Source organism: Micromys minutus (assembly GCF_963924665.1).
Source record: "Micromys minutus genome assembly, chromosome: 32".
NCBI lineage: Eukaryota > Metazoa > Chordata > Mammalia > Rodentia > Muridae > Micromys > Micromys minutus.
In genome coordinates, this window is record NC_137967.1 from 9,215,288 (window position 1) to 9,234,333 (window position 19,046).

Below are 19,046 nucleotides of genomic sequence, written 5' to 3' on the forward strand. Positions count from 1 at the left end.
ACTATTGGCTTGCAGAAACCAATCTAAAACTAATAATACCCCCTTATAAATAAAAACCCAGGACTTCATTAATTTTCAATAAATGCAGCATTGTAATTGCATCCACTGGTGGTGTAGGTCTGTCAGCATTTCCATAATGGACCGTTCACTTTGCACTATGTATTCACTTCAGCTTAAAATGTGAACTGTGTGCAAGACCTTGGCCAGAGAAGGCTTTTCTTTTGTAGATTTGGCCAAAGTGACTTATTTATGAGTAACCCTTAGAGGCAATTTCATTCTGTGGACATGTGTGTCTTGTTTTCGGTAACAGGTTTAGAAAATAAGAGGATGAATTCACTCTGAACAGACTCCAGCATACACGAACCTGGAACTAACAGCTTGCTTCTAGGTGGCTTAGTGAAATCCTTCCTCTGGTGGAGAGAGTTCTTGAGGATAACAAGCGTGCCTCTATCTTTCTATCCACACAGTCTCTCCTTGTGCTTGGCACAGAATAGGCACTTCCTGTTGAGGAAGTGAGGGTGAGATCTGTGGTTGTTTTATCTGCACTATTTTATTTATAAGCAGCACCACCATGTACAGGTTTTGAATTGTGACAAGCAGAATTCTGATGGCAGAGCAGCCTGAGACCCTCAGTCTCACTTCCCTTCCAGTGTGTAAAAGGCTTCTCAACTACAGAAGGCTGGCATTTGCCAGTAGAGTAATTTATAGTCTATTGTACCATGTCTATATGTTAAAGATAACAATTCTTTTCTCCCTTATTAAGTCTTTTTCTGTTCTGAACCACTTCTGACAGGATTTAGGAAACAGTATTTTGTTTGCCTTTTAAAGAGAATCTGTACATAGTATCATGATGTTGCAAGAATCTAAATGACCAGTAAACTCTGAATTTATTTTTTATGTTCAGAAATTGAAACGAGAGTGTTCACTTTCTTAAAAAAGTCAGACAGTAGGGATCTGGAGGTTTGGCATTGTGCTATCTTTACCTCTGACACCTGACAGGACCTTCCTGCCATGCACAAGGCTGAGCTGATGTTTGCAACCTAAAGACCCAGCCACAGAGGGGTCCTAGTAAGACTAAACAGAGATCAAGGCAGTTTGTGTAGTTTGCTGGCATATTGGAATAAATAGGGAGTAGGGAGTTCAGAGACTGGAGCCATTCTTAAGCATTCCTTAGATACAATTTTAAAAAGCACTGATGCTTTTAATTTTTTGACTCTTGACATTAGCCAGTCTAAAGTGCAGTTTAGGTAGCTGTGTCCTGGTCTTTGCGGGTATCTGCTAATGTAAGGAGAAAAGCTAAATAAATGATTTTAAAGATGCAATTCTTTTTCTAGAGGTGTTGATGTGTAATTTGAAAGGGTTCTTTTATTAGAGACATAGAATACAACTCAGGCTCAGAATATTCTGTCTCTGTCTCTCTTTGTCTCTCAATGTTGAACACAAAGAAAGTATTTGTAGAAAAATAGGAATGAAAATAGTCTGGAACTGTCTTAGGAGCTACCTAGAAAACTAAATTCTAGGACTCTGGTGAACTGAGGAGCTAATAGTATTTGTTCAGATAAGAGCAAATAAAAAAGCAAGTATTTGAACCCAGTAGATAATAAATATATAGCATTCTGTTAGCACTAATGGTGGTTTTCAGCTTAGTTAAGATTTAAGTTTTTTTTTTTTTTTTTGATTTTTTTTAATTAATAAAACTTTTTAGCCTGGCAGTGGTGGCACACACTTTAATCCTAGTACTTGGGAGGCAGAGGCAGGCTGATCTTTGAGTTTGAGGCCAGCCTGGTTTACAGAGCTAGCTCTAGGACAGCTGGAGGTACACAGAGAAACCCTGTCCTGAAAAAAACCAAACCAAAGCAACCCTTCTTTTTTGCCTGTTATTTTTACTTCACACGGGAAAATAAGATGCTACGGGCTATACAATTACTTTCTTGTTAAATATGAATATGAGGTTTACTGTGTGGTACACTTAGAGCTAGCTGTCATGTTGGGGGCTTATTTACGTCTGTCTTTTTTTTGTTTCTTAAATTCTTGAACAGCTTTTGGAGTCACAGGCCTGCCTTTGTGTTTTGTTGTTTGCAGTCTGGAGCACTTACCCTAAGAACACGTAGTTTTCTTCCAGACAGTTAAGCTATCATTGCTTGACTCACAGGGCTGTCACTCAAGAATTAAGATTAGATCCTACATTGTTTTGGAATGTTTGAGATATCATAATACATAAAGGAAAAATAATAAAAATCTCAGTGTTTTATACATGTTTGTGAATGTTTTATATCTGTGCCATCTTATTTATCTGCCTGGGTTTTATCTTCCACCATGTCCCAGGCTGGCCTGAAACTTGTGGCAGTCCTCCTGCCTCAGCTTCCCAGAGTGCTAGAATTCCAGACTAGAATTCTGCCAGGTCCATTCACGCAGAGAGTAAGGCAAAGAGTAAGGCAGAGAGTTAGCCTTACTAGCATATTCTTAGAGCTGTGTCTGCCAGTTTGCAGTAAGTTTTTGTGATGGAGCTTCTTAACCAGAAGGTGGTAGAGCATGGTGGTCACCTGATGTCAGTACTTGTCAGCTCATGGTTTGAGTGGCTTCATTTGAATAGCATCCTTCTACTCCCAGTATAGGACTAGCATTGGTAGCATGGGGCTAGCATCACGCACTCAGGATTCCACGTCCAAGTTTAGCATGCTAGTGGGGCCTTTAGCTCTGCCTGCTCTGTCTTTGTGGCATTTTCCTAGCATCCTTTCCTTTTACATGACATGGGAGCTGCAAAGGCCATATTATGGTTCAAAGGAACTTACAGAGGCAGCCAGATACGGAACGTGAAGCAATGCCTGCTGTCTGTTGCTAGAACAGAGTGATTCCTATTGGCTGGGTCTTACAAGAAAGATTCACTACTCTGTGTTGCTTATGGGCTTTAATAAAGTAGTGCTTATGGATGGGGCACAGTTAAATAGTGAGCACAGAGGTCTTGTTTATAACCATGAACCGTATAATCCATGCTTGGGACTGGAAAGGGATTGTTCAGTGGTTAGAGCACAGACTACTCTTGCACAGGACCTGACTTGGGATTCCAGCATTCACATCAGGAAGCTACAAACCACCCGTAACTATAGTTTCAGGATATCTAATGCCCTTGGCCTCCTTGGACGCCTGTATTCATGTGCACAACCACCATATGTAGAATTAAAAACAATGCTTGTGATGGATGTGGATAGTGACGAAACCTGGAATTAAATTACACAGAGCTAACAGATGAAAATATAGTATTCTGTTTGTGCATGTGTTTAATGTTCAAAGAGTAGCTTAAAGTTTGACAAATTCAAAACTCCTTGAGCATGTGAGCTTGAGAAAGACTGTAAAACAAATGCTTGATATTTGTTACTTTTGAAAAGAAAAGTGGATAAAATATTTGGGAAATTACTTTATGGTCACAGTATTTGGGGGAAATATAAAAATGTGAATAGAGAAAACCTTTGTAAGAATTCCTCTGTACTATTAGGAAAAGGGAAAACAGCGCATATATGCTTGGATTGTATGCACACATCCACACACACATATAACTGTGCAGAGTGTGTGCTTGTGTGTGGTTCTCAAGGGTAGAATCTGCCCCACAAACACCCTCCCCTTTTTATGAAAACAGGGTCTAACCTGGTATCCCAAGGTGGAGTGGGACTTCCATGGATCCCAGGCTGCTTCCAGAGTCCCAGTTATCCTCCTGCCTCAGCTTCCCAAGTACTAAGATTTCAAGTATAAGCTACCCCTGCCAATATTGCTGAATATTTCTAACAATTCCTGAAAGTGTTTTTTCCCCCTTCCCCCTTTTTTGGTAGTTGTTGTTTTTGCCATTATCAAACACCACCTGTGCCATTCCTGATTTCTGTATGTAGTGTTGTAGAGAAATAATTTTTATTTTTTGTGTGAATGCCTACATATATGTATGTGTGTCTCCTCTAAAGGCTTTGGGCTTCTGGAACTGGAGTTACAGTGATTGTGGGTAATGGGGACTGAACCTGGGTCCTCTGCAAGGAACAGCAAGTACTTTCAGCTGCTGAGCCATCTGACCCAGCTCCTCTGCCCTGAGTCAGTCTACATTTTTATTCTGACTATGAGGTACATATATGATTAGCTATTATAGAAAGGTCATAATAAAATAGTAAAGGGAAATTTATTTATAATTGAAACTAATATTTTCCTGATATTTTAAAAACATTACTTTCAGCTTAGTGGTTATGTGTATTTGAGCTATGGGGTTCAGGTTAGAAATTATTTTACTTTTCTCTTTTTTCTTTAATGATTTCTAACTTATAATTTGAAATGATTACTTTTAAGAGTCTCTGTGTTATACTTTTGAAAGTAAGGAGATTAGTTTCTGAGGGTGTTATAGGGGGATTTTCTCTCTCTTGGAGAGTTTACAGTATTATTTAAAAAACTCGGAGAGATGGCTCAGCAGGAATGAGAACTTGCTGCTGCTCTCTCTTTTTTTAAAATATTTATTTATTTATTTTATGTGAGTACACTGTAGATGTCTTCAGACACACCAGAAGAGGGCATCTGATCCTATTTCAGATGGTTGTGAGCCACCATGTGGTTGCTGGGAATTGAACATGGCTCTCTTAACCACTGAGCCATCTCTCCAGCCCCTGTGAGAACTTGCTGCTCTTGCAGAGGACAAGCTCTGTTCCTAACCACTCATGTCAGGTCTAAGTGGCTTGTGACTCCAGCTCCAGTATCTGATGTTTTTGGTGACTCTCACCTGCACATGTGCATAAGACACAAATGCATGCACACACAAAAGTTAATTTTTATAGTTCCATTTATTACTTTTTGGAATACTGTCTTTTGATAATGTTTCCAGCGTCTAAGTTCTTTGGTTCACAGCTCCTGGGGACTTCCTTAAGTCCAGGGAGCATCTGGGAAGCCAAAGATTTCTTAGTTGGGGTTTTTCTTTCTTAATTTTATCAGGTCGCTTTTCAGGTACAGCTTAAAATCCTGTTGGGTGTTAGTGTCTGCAGTGTAGGAAAATGCAAGCTGTACAGATTGGCATACTTACAGTTTACTTTTTTATAATTCACATTAACTCATAAACAAATGGTGAATTTTTTCAGTTCTTTTTACTCACTTTTGAGTTAAAGATAATTTTGAGGATTTTTAAATACTTCGTAGATTAAGAACTAGTATTGGTATTATTTTTCTCTTTTAAACTCTGATAGGAGTTTAGACCTGTGGGAGTATGTGGAGGTCTCTGTAAACTCCAGAAAATGAGCTCTTCTTGGTTTGTCATAGGGACAGCCTAAATCGCCACTCCAAGGTGGCCGTAATGATCGTTGTTTCTAAAATGGTTTTGAAAGTATAGAAAACCTAAATTGATGTGGCAAAGGCTACGAATTCCGGAGATTTAACTAGAACCTGGTACAAATATTCAGATTGAGAGACAGTTTTGTACTTTTCTGATTGTTCCTCCATTTAGCTCATAACAGAAACATGTATCGGTTATAGGAAGTCAGAGAATGAACAGGGCATAAAAGTTACATGTAAATTGGCAACTTGGGGATGTCTTTCAAAGACCAGAATGCTTTTGTGTAATTTTAGAGCATCTCTCTACTTTTAATTCACATCTGATTGTATTCTTAGAGCAAAGTATTAATTATGAATGAAGAAACAGGCATTTAGAATAATTGACAAATCTCAGGTCACATGTCCGTGTGGTGGCTGTGGAGACAACATGGGATGGGGACACATTGTTCCTTGTATCTTCACTATGCTGGAGCCATTGTGCAGAGTTAAATGGAAGAAATCCAGTGGATTGTAGTTGGATCTGCTTCTCAATTTGTAAAACTAATTTTCAAAAATCATTGGCTATCTTTTAGATTATTTTTAATGTTTTCTGATGATTCATGAAATCATGAAACACTAGGAACATGTGTTAGGCTGCCAACATATTGTGATGAGGTAAGCTCTTAGGTATGATGCAGTTATAAAAAGGAATATGTCTCTGTTTTGCCTTAGTTTTTTTTGGGTAGATTTTAATTATTTAAGTGAAGTCACTAAGCATTTTGCCAGGACCATTTAGGAAATAAAAGGTGACGATGCTTCTGATTTCGTGCAAACACATTTAAATTGTGAATGAGGAGCACTCCTTACACTGCTAGTTTGCAGGAAAAATTGTTCCTTTTTTCAAGATTGTTCATATTGTCATGTATCTTGACAAATTCCTTAGACTTAAGAGGACACTGAAGTTGTCTGTTTCTTACTGTAGCAATGATAGAGAATCTCTCTGCCTGTATCATTCCTGAATTGAACTTTTATTTTCTTTATTCTAGAGGTGGCCCAGGGAGTCTTGACACCAGTGGAGACTTTAATGCAGACGGATTGTAAAGTCTAGAGAGGCCTGTTGGGTTTGAGTGATGGCCTCTGTGATGTAGCCCAGGGCTGTGCTGCAGAGGAATGGTGGATATCTAGAAAACTGAGTTGAGAGTAGGCTTTTTAAAATGCTGGTAGGAGAGTTCTAGAGTGGTGACCATGAACTAAGTAGCTTCTGCCGACAGCTGTACATTTCAGAAGCCTTGGGTTTCACTGTTTCTTAGAGACAACCCACATGTTTGCAGTAATGTAAAACCCTTTCTTTTTAAGCACCTCATAGTGTTTTCTGCTTTCTTGTTTGTTTAGCAGCTTAGGTAAAGGGGAAGAAATGATGGGAGACTTCCTCCCAGAAGACAGTTCGGTGCCAGTATTTTCTGCCAGTTGTCTTGCTACTTAATACAGTTGGAAGACTCTGCTCTTGTAAGCGGAGATCTCATCTCCTCCCTGTAAAGCTGGAATGAGAGCCTGTCCTCGCCTGGAACAAGTGCTTACTCCCTCTTTACAAAAGCCGTTTCCCTGAACAGGAAGATTGAATTTGGTGGACTGTTTTTTAGGCTTTTCTGTATTCCTTTAAATAATCCTCATCTGCACAGATGAAGTGAACCCTGATTATATACCATCCATCTTACCCATTAATGTGTTCTTTCTGAGGCATTTCAGAGCCAGTCATTGGCATATTTCATCTTCAACACACACACACACACACACACACACACACACACACACACACACGTGCAAAATCAATATTAGGACTATTTATATTCCTCCATTGCTGCCCCCTTTGAAGTGTTTCACAGACACATGTAGACATAGCCAGCAAGGTTCAAAAGAAGCTTGTGTGTGTGTGTTTTAAACATGCTATTCAGTTACGTTATAGTTCTTATTTCTATGAGGACCATTGCATGAAGCTGTTTGGTAAGAAGTAGGCTTCTTGAATAAAGCTTTGAAGTTCAGAATTGAAGGTTGGTAATCTTGGTGGCACAGGCCATTCAGCCCAGCTACTCGGGGCTGAGGTAGGCGGATGGCAGGTTCAAGGTCTGCCTGGGCAATTTAGTGAGAACTTGTTTCAAAATAAAAAAAAAAAAAAGAGGGCTGGGAGTGTAAGTCAGTGGTAGAGCTGTTGCCTAGCATGTATAATACCCTTGTTCAATAGGTAAAGCCAGGGAAAGGGGTGATGGTTGTACTAAATGTAATCTTCAGATACAGTGAAGACCAAACAGGAGTAAGTGGGTTTGAGAGGCTTTGCTCTAACGCATTGTTTTCCATTGCAGGAAACAGGGTTGTAGGTATTTACCTCTTGGTTGCTATATTTTAGTAAGACTAAAGCACCTAACATGTATGTTTTTAAGAAATAAAGTTGACAGATCTGTTAATATTTGGGGTGCAAATAAAGACTGCACATCTTCTCCAGTCTTTACTTTAGCATTAGTAATTAAGACAGCTTGTATTGAAGCTAGAAAGAAGGCTCAGTGGTTTAGAGCACTTGTTGCTCTTGCAGAGGACTTAGGCTCAATCCCCAGAACCCACATACTACCTGTAACTATAGTTCCAGTGGAATCCAGTTTCCTCTTCTGACTTGAGAATACCAGTCATGCATGTGGTGCCCAGACTTCTATGAAGGTGAGATACCCATATTTTAAAAAATGCCTTTGACCCCAGCACTCAGAAGAGAGAGGCAGGCGGATCTCTGTAAGTTTGAGGCCAGCCTGGTCTACAAAGTGAGTTTCAGGTTAGCCAGAGCTGTTAAGTAGAGAAACCCTGTCTTGAAGTGGGAACAAAAGACAGCTTGGGTTTTAATGGCTAGGGACATGGTTCAGCAATTAAAAGCCCCTACTGTTCTTGCATAGGACTTGGGTTCAGCTCCCAAAATATATATGGTAGTTTATAACTGCTTGTAACTCTAGTTCCAGTGGATCTGATACACCATTTTGTCCACCTTGGGCACTGCATACATTGTAGGCAGACTCTCTCCTACACTACATTTAAACAAATTACATATATGCTGCATAGGCATGTGATGTTTTAAAGGGGTCACTGGTCTTGTGTATTAGGGGGTTGTGGAGATCACATTTTGGTTCTAGACACTTTGTCCAGAGTGGTCTTCAGGGATTTCTTCAAGGTACATAGCTGACCTCCCTTCAGAAAGTATTTCTGCATTGTTGCACTTTAAAATCATCTTCCACTTTATTTTTCTGCTTTAGAAATAACTCAAAATACAGAAATAGCAACTCTGGTCTTAGATTAGATTTTCTAGTTTGTCCACATTTTTGTTCTAGAGACAATTATTATTGAAGGTTAAAACTGAGTATTCATTTGGAAATACTGATTGCTCATATTACCTTGGTTGAACTCTCTGTTCTCTGAGGGCACATGAGATTTCTTTTTTTAAGTCTCTTTTTGTAGGTGTGATTACCAATGTAAGACATGCTGAATGCTAACTTTAATTGGACCTAATCAGAAGCTTAGCTCGTGGATGGGTAGTCCTTGAGCTTTTACACAGTCTCAGTCTGGATCGCAGAGGCTGTTGCTATCTGTAGACTAATGAGCATCTGGGATCAGTTGGTGCTATATCACATCTTTTTGTTTATGACTCATACTGGCCCTGCCTCCAAAGTCTCTGAATGTGACGTTCAGCTGTCTGTCATCTCTCAATAAGTCACACGATCCATTTGAGTGACTAAGTTAAGTGGGACCTTTTCTTAGTGCTTAATAATCTTTCCTGAAAATTATGCTTTTCTGAAATTATGAACCCGTGAACAGGTATTTTTCCAGTTGTAACTTGGAAGTAGCTAAGGCTGAGGGTAATTTGTGTAAGTGAGTTTCAGGGCTGGTCTTCACTCTCTGCTTTGACTTTAAAGCTGTGGTCCTTCTGGGGCCTAGTCCTAGTGCCATCTTGTTCATGTAATAACGGACCTCAATGGATAATTTATTTAAGAAATACACTAACAGGGTCTAAGAAGGTGGTTGTTTGTACAATCAAGAAAGAACTGAGTTCTGATCCCCAGTACCACATTAAAAATGGTGTGTATCCATAGCCCCAGTTCTGGGGAGTCAGAGACAGGAAGACCCCTGGAGCTTGCTAGCCAGCTAGTTGCTGAATTGGTGAGACCCCATCTCAAAACTAAGGTGGAAAATGATTGCAGACGCCAGTGTTGATCTCCGGCTTCCACATGTGCCTGTGCACTCCCACATAGACACACAAGAAATACCACAGTAGACAGTTTGTTTTCTATAGAGAAGAGTTTTGGGGAGAGTTTATACAGAGTACTTGAACTTTAGAAAATGAGAGTTTGTGTGAGAATAAGACCACCTAGGTTAGCTGGGTGTCTGCTTTGAGAGGATGCAGAAGATTGACTCTCTCCAGTGTTTCCTGTTTTCTTTCCGTGTTACCTTGTGTAAGAGAAAAATGTTGAGTGACATTACTGCAGGAGTTTTTGTTTTTTGTTTTTTTCAGGATAAATAGCAGCACACATGGGATTCCCTGAGGTCTTAAGACTGAGTGGATAATTTTTATTAATTATGTACTACCGCTGTAGTGGAGCTGAGGAGTAAACTGACACCAGTACCTCGACTTGAGCAGCGTTGTCTGTATTAGTTGGGTGATAGCCTGCATGGTACTTACGATACATTTGAGTAAGACAGTTTGTGTTTATTTAAGTTATTGGTGAGCTTATTGTTTTGGTTATCTTTTAGGAGGGTAGTGCAGTGCTCTAGAATGCTTTGCAATCTCCATCTTAGCAGAGTCTGTAGGAAACTTGACCTCCCAAGAAGGCTCATCTCAGCATAGGCAACTTCTGCAGCTCAGGGAGAGGAGTAATTGATTCCCAGTAGGCTGAAGCCCTGTGGAGGAACAGTTTGGAACACATACTGCTCTCTGCTCCAGCAAGGTCACGTTGAGTCACATCTGAGGGTTGTTTAAATGGATTCTCCCAATCTCTTTTTTCCTTATTTTCTTTGAGGCAGGATCTCATGTCACCCAGCAGGCTGCCTTTGAACTCACTATGCAGCCAAGAATGACTCCTGATCCTCTGCCTCTTATTCCATAGTTTTGGGGTTACAGGCATGAGCCACCACGACTGGCTGGCAGCTCTGCTTTAATGCACCCTGAGACAGATTTCAGAGACTAGCTGAAATGCTGTTTGCATTAGTGCTTTCTCATTTTCTTCTGCTCATGACCAGATTTACCCTTTCCACATAAAACAGTTGATGACACCAGGTTTTGAGCGTAAGTTTTCTGATAAGGAGTGAAGCTCCTGATGCCATCTTGTGCTCACAGGCCTACTGTATGATCTGTTTATTCACTCAGGAGGTGTATATTTGATGTGTCTTCAGTTAGAATTTCTGGCTCCCTCTAACTATCAGCCCCCTTCATATTTTCTTAATTTTGGCAGTGTATTAGACTAGGCCATCTTCCTACCTTAGGAAGCTAATTGTTAAGATGTGAGTGTTCTGTTTCAGAATGAGTTTTAATTCTGTATGAATGTATGGGAAAACAATGCCATTGCTGGATCTTGTGAACTTTCGGGGGTGTAAGCTGCGGGCTGCAGCCAATGGGACTCTGGTCTGTGCACTCACTTTGTGTTTTGTGTTGTCCTTATCAGGGAGAAAGTAGACAGTGACTATAGTGCTCTTCAAGAGAGGCTGAGGACCTTGCCTGACAAGTTGTCTTACGACGTCATGGTATGTCCGCTGTGTTCCTTTTAGAGTCACATGTTGTTTGTTGTAGACAATCTAATGGTGAAGTAATGGAATTTCACTGGCACACCGTCAGAGGTGTCTCCAAAGAAAGGAAAGTTTGTTTTTTAGTCTTTGAAACAGAACCAGTACAATAATCTGTATATAATTATTATGGTTTAATGACAAATATTAGCAAAAATGTGACATGTTTGTATACAAATATATTTTATATATAAACTAATTACGATAGGAATATGGTATTCAGTTATTTCCTGTTAGTGAAAGCAAGAACAAGCCATAATGTCTGGTAAGTGATAGAATTAAACCCCAGAACATTGATTTTTATATGAGAGGTGTGGATAGTTTCTTTCAGAACGACCTTCCTCGTGGCACACAGTCTGTCCTGACACAGGCTGCAGCTTCATTGTGTCAGCGTTCTTCAGGGGGTCTGCTCTGCTGTGCTAGGTTAGGTGTGGACAGGCAGGTAAAAAACTCAGTTCTACAGTCAAAACTCACTGACAATAGTTCATTACTGTTTTAGTTTCATTTAGACTTAAGAATTAATGAAATGTGTAAACATTTCTAGTGCTGCTTTCTTTTAAGAGCTGTCTTGGAAATAAATATGCTGTGGATTTATTTTCCTGTTTTATCATGGATTTATTAGCCTAATACAATTCTTTATAAATTTTCCTGTCAAAATTTTAATACAATGTTAAATTTCTGGGAAATTGACATTTTATTTTTCCCAGTGCCTAGGTAAGAACTCAGCAATATAGGGTTTCTCATGTTAAATATTTTAAAAATGTATGTTTAAAATTTTTGCTTTTCTTTTTCTGTCTGTTTTTAAACCAATAGGTACCATTCGGTCCTCTTGCCTTCATGCCGGGAAAACTGGTCCACACTAATGAAGTCACTGTTTTACTTGGGGACAACTGGTTTGCAAAGTGCTCAGCAAAGCAGGCTGTGGGTTTAGTTGAGCACCGGAAAGAACGTAGGTACCTTTTGTGAAGATGTTCAGTCTCGGTTGTGTTTGCATCAGTTTGTGGGCTCCAGAGCTGGGATGCTGACCCAAGCAACTGTCAGGACTTGCGTCCAGGCTGCTGCTCTGGGCTATGGGCAATTTAAGGATAAGCAGCGCTTGAGAGGGAGGGTGGAGGACTTCCCACCTGCCACGTTTCCAGAGGTGTGACCTGGGAACAGGGCATTACAGCGTCTGCAGATGGACCTGGAGACAGGAGCTAGCCTGTGTGCTGCGTCCTGCTGCTGCTCATGTCTCTGCCTTTAATGCTCTGGACCCAGGATTGACTTATTTTCTTTGTCATGAAAGCAGAGAAATCCTTTTAATAAACGTTTGGACATCTTGAATGTGGTTTTGGTTTGTAGGAAATCTCATTTCCATTTTCTTAAAGAGACCAGATGTAGGAAGGTGCCCCTTGTAGGTAACCTGAGGTCCTGCCGCATCTTACAAGGCCATTTTGTTTTCATTTACCCAGTTTCTTGTTCTATGTACATACCTGGATGCATGACTTTGAGCTCTGACTTGGTGGCATTATGACAGTAAGCTTATTTAGTTTCTAGTCAGATATTATTTTTATAATAGTATATGTAAATTTGATATATCATCTTTATCTGCTTTCAATCTTCTAGTAAATGTGTATTTGAAATAATTTGGGGACTCTCCTATATTAATGAGGTCATTATACTAAATACAGTTGGCTTTTCTAAAGCTGAAATGATTTCAGTTATCCAGGAGTGGGTACTAGTTGGAAAACTCACTGTGAACTTCTGGAAACTATTGTTGGAGACTAATTGCAAATCAAGTCCAGGTTTGTAATTGGGGATAGATATTTATCCAAATTGTCAGGGCACATATCTAACTACATAGAATCTAATAGGATAAGAAGGCTTAGAGGCGTTCACCCACAGTGCTGGGTAATTTATAATAGCTGAAGAGAATGTCTAGGTGTATTGTTAAACTTGACACTTAATAATAAAAGGTGCATATGATCCAGTCCCTGGTGTGTGATCCGGATCGCGCTCGCTGGGACCCTTCCATCTCAGCTAGGCTCTTAGCATGGGTGGTGCTTGCAACTCTACTAGTTGAGGTGTGGCTCTGGAATAATGTGGGCTTCCTTTTCTTTGCAGTTTTGCATATAGATCTTAACAGCGTCAGCATATGGTTCTTTTTCTTCTATATTTACTATGAGAAGTCATCTTTTTTCTTAGCTCAATTCCTCTGTGGGTCCTCTCTGGCCTTTCCACTATGTACCGTAGTTATTCTGATGCTCTGAGCCATGGTTAAAAGAAGGAGTTGATGACCACACAGGCTAGGTGACAAGTGTTCTGTACAGATGGAGGCTTGGTGGCGTAGGTGGCTTGCTCAGTGTGAGATTTCATCATACTCCCCACCCTGCATGCAATTTAACATTTAGGAATTCTTCTCTGGAGCTTTCCATTTCATATCAGACGTTGGCACCTGAAGCTGATGCGGGACTGTAGATAGTTGGGGCTGCTGCCCTATGAGTCTCTTAAAGCAAAAGAAGTAACTTAAACATGCAGCCAGGCGCTTTGTTGTTGACCAGGTAATGAAAAGGTGGAAAGAGGGTTTTGCATATAGAAGCTACAGCTTGTCCTCTCCATACAGGCCTGTGATTCCACCGCTTGAGGGGTTGAGGCAGGCAGGTCTTAACTTCCTGCCACCTTCCACTTCTCAGAAGGCTGTCATAGTGAGGAAGAGTGGACTTGACATCACAGCTCAGGGACGGAGCTGTGGGAAGAAGGCAAGCTCAGCACCCTCCCTTTGTACTAACTTTCTTTCTGCCATTAATAAGAACATACCTTTTCATACTTGTTTAAAATTGTTGTTTGGTATGACATGTGTGTTTATCTACTTAACCATCACCACTATGAGTGCATAGGTTCTGAGGTCAGGATGCAGGATCATACCACGTGCTGTCTCATGCTTACCTGTGTGTGGACACGCTACATCAGCTTCTGAGGCTTGGCAATCACTGATTTGTTCTCCTTTACTGTTAATTTGCATTTTCCTAGAATGTTTTACAAGTGGATTTTTGTTTCTTTGGAGAATGGCTTTGTCTTTAGCTGTTGTGCTTTATCTGAATTGTTGTTTGTATCACAGCTCATTCGAGTCTGTTACTGTGCAGCCTCTGGTATCCTTACATAGATCTTCTTCTCGGTGCTTTGAAGGACACTTGCAGCGAGTGTGAATGGAGCTGCTGGAGAAGCGAGTGTGAATGGAGCTGCTGGAGAACACTGTACTCAGACTTTAACCTGCACACACCTCTTGTGCTGGGTCTCAGAGTGAGCATGTGTTAGGGTTCTCGCAGATGAGCAGACTTCTCCAGGGTGTCTTTGTGGGACAGTAGGGAACAGCAGAACTGATGTCTGCACAACGTTTTCAGCTCCACCTTTACCTCTCTACTGGCAGTGGTGAGAGCAGTGGGGTTTGTATCCTTCTAGCTACTCTAGAGCTGGAAAGCATCTCTTTACTGATGCTGATGTTGAGTATTGATGGACATAGTCATCTGTAGTCTGTACCTTGTATAGACTGCTTTTAGCCACTTTAAAAAACGAGGGTTGTAATTAAAAATATTTTATTAACATCTTTAGATTGATTTTTATGTCTATAAATGTTTTGCTGTATTCATATATGTACACCACATACAAGCTGTGACCACAGAGGCCAGAAGAGGGCATGGTTCTCCTAAACTAGTGCTCTGAGCCACCGTGTGGCCGCTGGTGACCGAATCTGGTTCCTCTGGGTTACAGCGAGTGCATGTAACCACCGAGTCATCTCTCCAGCACCCCCAAGGGTTGTGTTTTTCAGGAACTTGAGAAGGTTCTGAGAGTTTGTTATATATGTTGAAGCTGTCTCTTCTTTTGAATATAAGATTTGCTTATGTTTTCTCTTGTCTATATTTTTTCTTTTCATTCTTTGTTGATCGTGTTTTTCCAGAAGAGTTTTTAATTTTGAAGTCCTTTGTTGCCTTTCTTGTTAGGGCACTTGTCATCATATGTAAGAGTTCTTCACCTATCTTCAGTATCTATGATTTTGCTCATGTTTTAAGTTAACTTTGCTTTAGATATGTGGTTTAAGTCAAGGCTCATTTTCTTACGAGTGAGTGCACACTTATTTTAACATTGTATTTGAAAATAGCATCCTGTCTCCACAATTCAATTTCCACGTTGACAAAATGAATTGGCACTTGAAACCACAGGAAGTGCCCTAATAGGGTGGTTAGAATTAAAAAAATCAACAAAATTGTGGAAAATTTAGAACCTTTGTATGCTACTGGTGAAAATATAAACTGGTATATATAAATTATAATTCTATAAATTAGAATTTTCCAAAAAAATTGTAAGCACTAGATTACCATGGAACTTAACAGAAATAGTATTATGTATAAGTGAAATAGAAATGTAAAACCACAGAAAAACTTGTGCAGACCTTAGTGGTAGCCCTAAGTGGAAACAACTCAAATATCAGGTAGAAATAGGTAAAATGGATTGTCTCCATGCAGTGGAGTGTAATTTGACCATGGAGAGAAACAAGTCTTGAAACTGTTATTCTAAGGGAAGAACCAGTTACACAGGCCTTCCTTCTCTCTGTGCGTATTTAGCATAACAAATTTAGAAAATAGGAAACGAGTTAGTATCTGTTTAGGGCCAGGAAAGTGTGAGGAGGAGTGGACAGTGAACTGTCATGGCTTTGCATGTGAAAATACCATGTGTAATGATGACTGCACAGCCCCAGGCACATGTAAAACTGTTAGTTGGGTAAATTGTATGGCATGTAAACTGTATCTTCACTAAAATTATTTTAAAAATGGAGGAATTGGTTATTGGCTTTCTTTGTACAGTTCATTCATCTAGACTATCTGTTTTGTTTTTTTGATACTTGTCCATCCATGTTTCAGTTACTATAGCTTTGTATGTGTCTGAGATTAAGCACTTGTAAATCAGTGTGTGCTTTATTGGACTCAGGAACTCAGGACGTCATAAGCTCTAGTTTGTTCCTTATGAAACTTGGTGATTTCAGCTCCTTTGTTCTTCCATCTACTATTAGATACAGTTTGTTTCTCTCTACGACAAATCCTGGTTCTGTTTGACTGGCATTTCCCTAAGCCTATGCATCAGTTGAAGAAGAAATGACATCTTAACTATACTGAGTCTTCCAGGAATGTACACTGTGCTAATGTACACTGTACTTAGGATGTCTTTGGCTTTTTAAAGACTGCGGTTCATGTTGTACCATGTAACCATATAAACCTTTTTCAGTCTTATGCCCTTCTTTGAATGAATGCCCCAAGAGTCTGCCTGTAGCCACTCGTGTCTTTGCAGATGGTGACATGTGAACTCGGTTCCCATACTCATACCGTCTATTCCTTTGTTTCCTTACCGTGTTGGCTGGAGCTTTCAGGATGGGATCCAGCAGAAGTGCTGAGAATGGGCATCCTGGTCTTGTGTTTCCTTTCTTAAACATTCTGACCTGTTTCCCTTCTCACCTCCCAGTTCCCCTCCACCATCTCCCAACCCTCATCCACTCTTCCTTCATTTCTCTTCAGAAAAGGGAAGTCTTCCCATGGATATCAACCGAGCATTCGTATCAAGTCACAGTATAACTAGGCACCTCCCTTGGATTAAGGCTGGACAAGGCAACCCGCTATGAGGGAAAGGTCCCAAAAGCAGGCAGAAGAGTTGTAGACAACCATACACAACCCCTCTCCCACGGTTACGAGTCCCACAAGAGCTGCTCTTGCCACTTTTCTGCCAAGGAATGCATTTGGTCTTTTCTACAATATGTGTTGATTGTAGGCTTTTTTTTTTTTTTTTTAAGTTACTCTTTTAAATAAGTACTTTCAGTTATATTAAGGAAGTTTACTTCCAACTTGTGAAATTGTTATTTTTTTTAAATAATGAATAGATCTAGAATGCATTCTTTTTGCTATGTTGGTATTTGTTCCTTTTGTTAGTGTACTAGATTATATTGATTTTTATTTTTCTGAATGACCCATATTTGGCCATGGTGTATTATTATTGTATATTACCGAGTATTTTGCTAGTGATTTGTTGATTGATAGAGTGATTTGGAAAGTGTTCCGTCTGTGTTTTGTAAGGCACAGCATAGAGTTGGTGCTGTGAACTATGTGGTAGCATTTACCAATAAGATCACTCGAAGGCAGAGTGCGTTCTTTTCTAAGTATTGCACTACTCAGGGTACTGTTTTCCCCCTTCTGGCTTGCTTGGTTTCACCCAAGTTCTTAAATTTATCTAGTAAAATTGTTTATAGCTTTAAGTATTCAGTTTTTAAGAATTTGGGGTGACAGTCCTACTTTTAGCCTTGCTTATAACATGTTTTTTTCTTGTTCTTTTATGTAGCTAGATGTAGTGGTCCTTGGATGGGCAGGTATTAGTTTTATGCCTCTCATTCCCCAGGAGCTTGATGATGTATCAGTAGACTCTTTCTGTCATAGGTAGGTGTTGAGTGTCATTGAGACCCAGTGGGTAGAAGCTAGCATCTTTTTTTACCATCATAAGTCCCCCAAACCTTCAGTACTGGTGAGGCAGAGGGGTTTATTGATTTTGATGATCCCGGGACTCAGCCTTTGGCTTTATTGATATCCCCTGTTTTGCGTATTAAAATGTATTCTGCTTGCTCTTCTGGGTTTACTGTGTGGTTGCTCACCCTGCTTATTCTCTGCTGTCTGTCACACTGTGTTCACTCTCAGGTGGGTGAGGTTTCCTACGTCTTGGGAAGTGCTCACTAGTTATTTATGATGGGGAGGACTTTTGGGCCGCATCTGGTTGTCTCCAGCTTTTATGTATAAATGTAAGCTTATTAATAAAAGAAAAATTGTGAGAGAAGGTGAAAAACATATGAGATGGAGACCAAGTCTGGCCCTCAAAATCTAAAGGAAGTACGTGCTGGCCTTTGACAGGAACGTTTACTAATCAGAAATGAAATGTTTAATTTTAAATGCTGGGAGGGTTTCTTTCTGTTGCTGATTCCTAGTAGTATTGTGGTTGTGGATGCATGTATGATGGGGGTTTTAGAGTACAGTAAGATTGGTGCTGTTGTGGCACACACATGCTGTACAATGCAGTCACGTATGTTGTGGTCGATGGTGTAGGATACTGTGGCTGTCGATCGGTTCTGTTCAGTGTGCAGAGAAGAGTGAGCTCTGTAGAACTGTTGCTGTGGCTGTTTCTTCCTCAGTTCTGTGTTTGTGTCAGGGACTGCAGACAGTTGCCGTTTCTGTGCTTTGCTGAACGACCGACGCCTTCATGACTGTTTGCCTTTCTCTTCTATTCCTGACTCTTTCTGTATAGTTTCTTGTTTAATGTCTGCTGGGTGTGTTTCTGTGCCAACTCTACATAATCAAGTGCATTTCTTGTACACAGCACAGTGCTTTCCTTTTCAATCCCTCTGACAGGTTCTTTCGAGTTGTATATGGACTGTTTACATTTTAATGTAATTATTAATGTATTTGGATTCAGGCTTAGGATTTATTTTTTTTCTCCTTCTTGTTTTTTTCTTAGTTTCTTGTTCTTTTTTGGCTTATTCAATTGGTTTTGTTTGTGCATTCTCTATTATTGCCAATGTAAACTTTTCTTTCTTTTTAAAGATTTATGATCTTTGGTTATATTAGGTGTGTGTGTGTGCAATGGGCATGCACACCTAAGGGCAGTTGTCATCAGATGCACTAGATTGTCTAGAAGTCGCTAGGCTGCCTGTGTGCTAGGGATTAAACTCAGGTCCTCTGGAAGAGCAGCAAGTGCTCTTAACCATTGCCTATCTCTCCAGCCCTGCCAACAGGAAAAATTTAAAGATATATCCTTTATATATATATATATGTATATGTTAGGTGTTATTGATACTTTTTACATTAAAGTTTTGCTTTAAGTTTCTACTTGAGATTTGCTGAATTCTCTTTTGAGATTTGAAGTGGTTTCTACTTTATATTTGAAATGTATCATTTTTCATTTCTAAAAGT

The 19,046-nt window shown here is 39.9% G+C and overlaps 1 protein-coding gene across 3 annotated transcripts in view; it reads left to right on the forward strand.

The window, feature by feature from the left end:
- Nucleotides 1-19,046, forward strand: part of URI1 (URI1 prefoldin like chaperone) — a 55,903-nt gene that overhangs the window by 23,019 nt on the left and 13,838 nt on the right. For all 3 annotated transcript variants that reach the window (XM_080908885.1, XM_080908883.1, XM_080908884.1), the window contains 2 exons: nt 10,956-11,034; nt 11,887-12,022. In XM_080908885.1, the coding sequence (XP_080765011.1) occupies nt 11,032-11,034; nt 11,887-12,022 (139 nt within the window). In that variant the 5' untranslated portion in view covers nt 10,956-11,031. The remainder of the gene's footprint in view (nt 1-10,955; nt 11,035-11,886; nt 12,023-19,046) is intronic.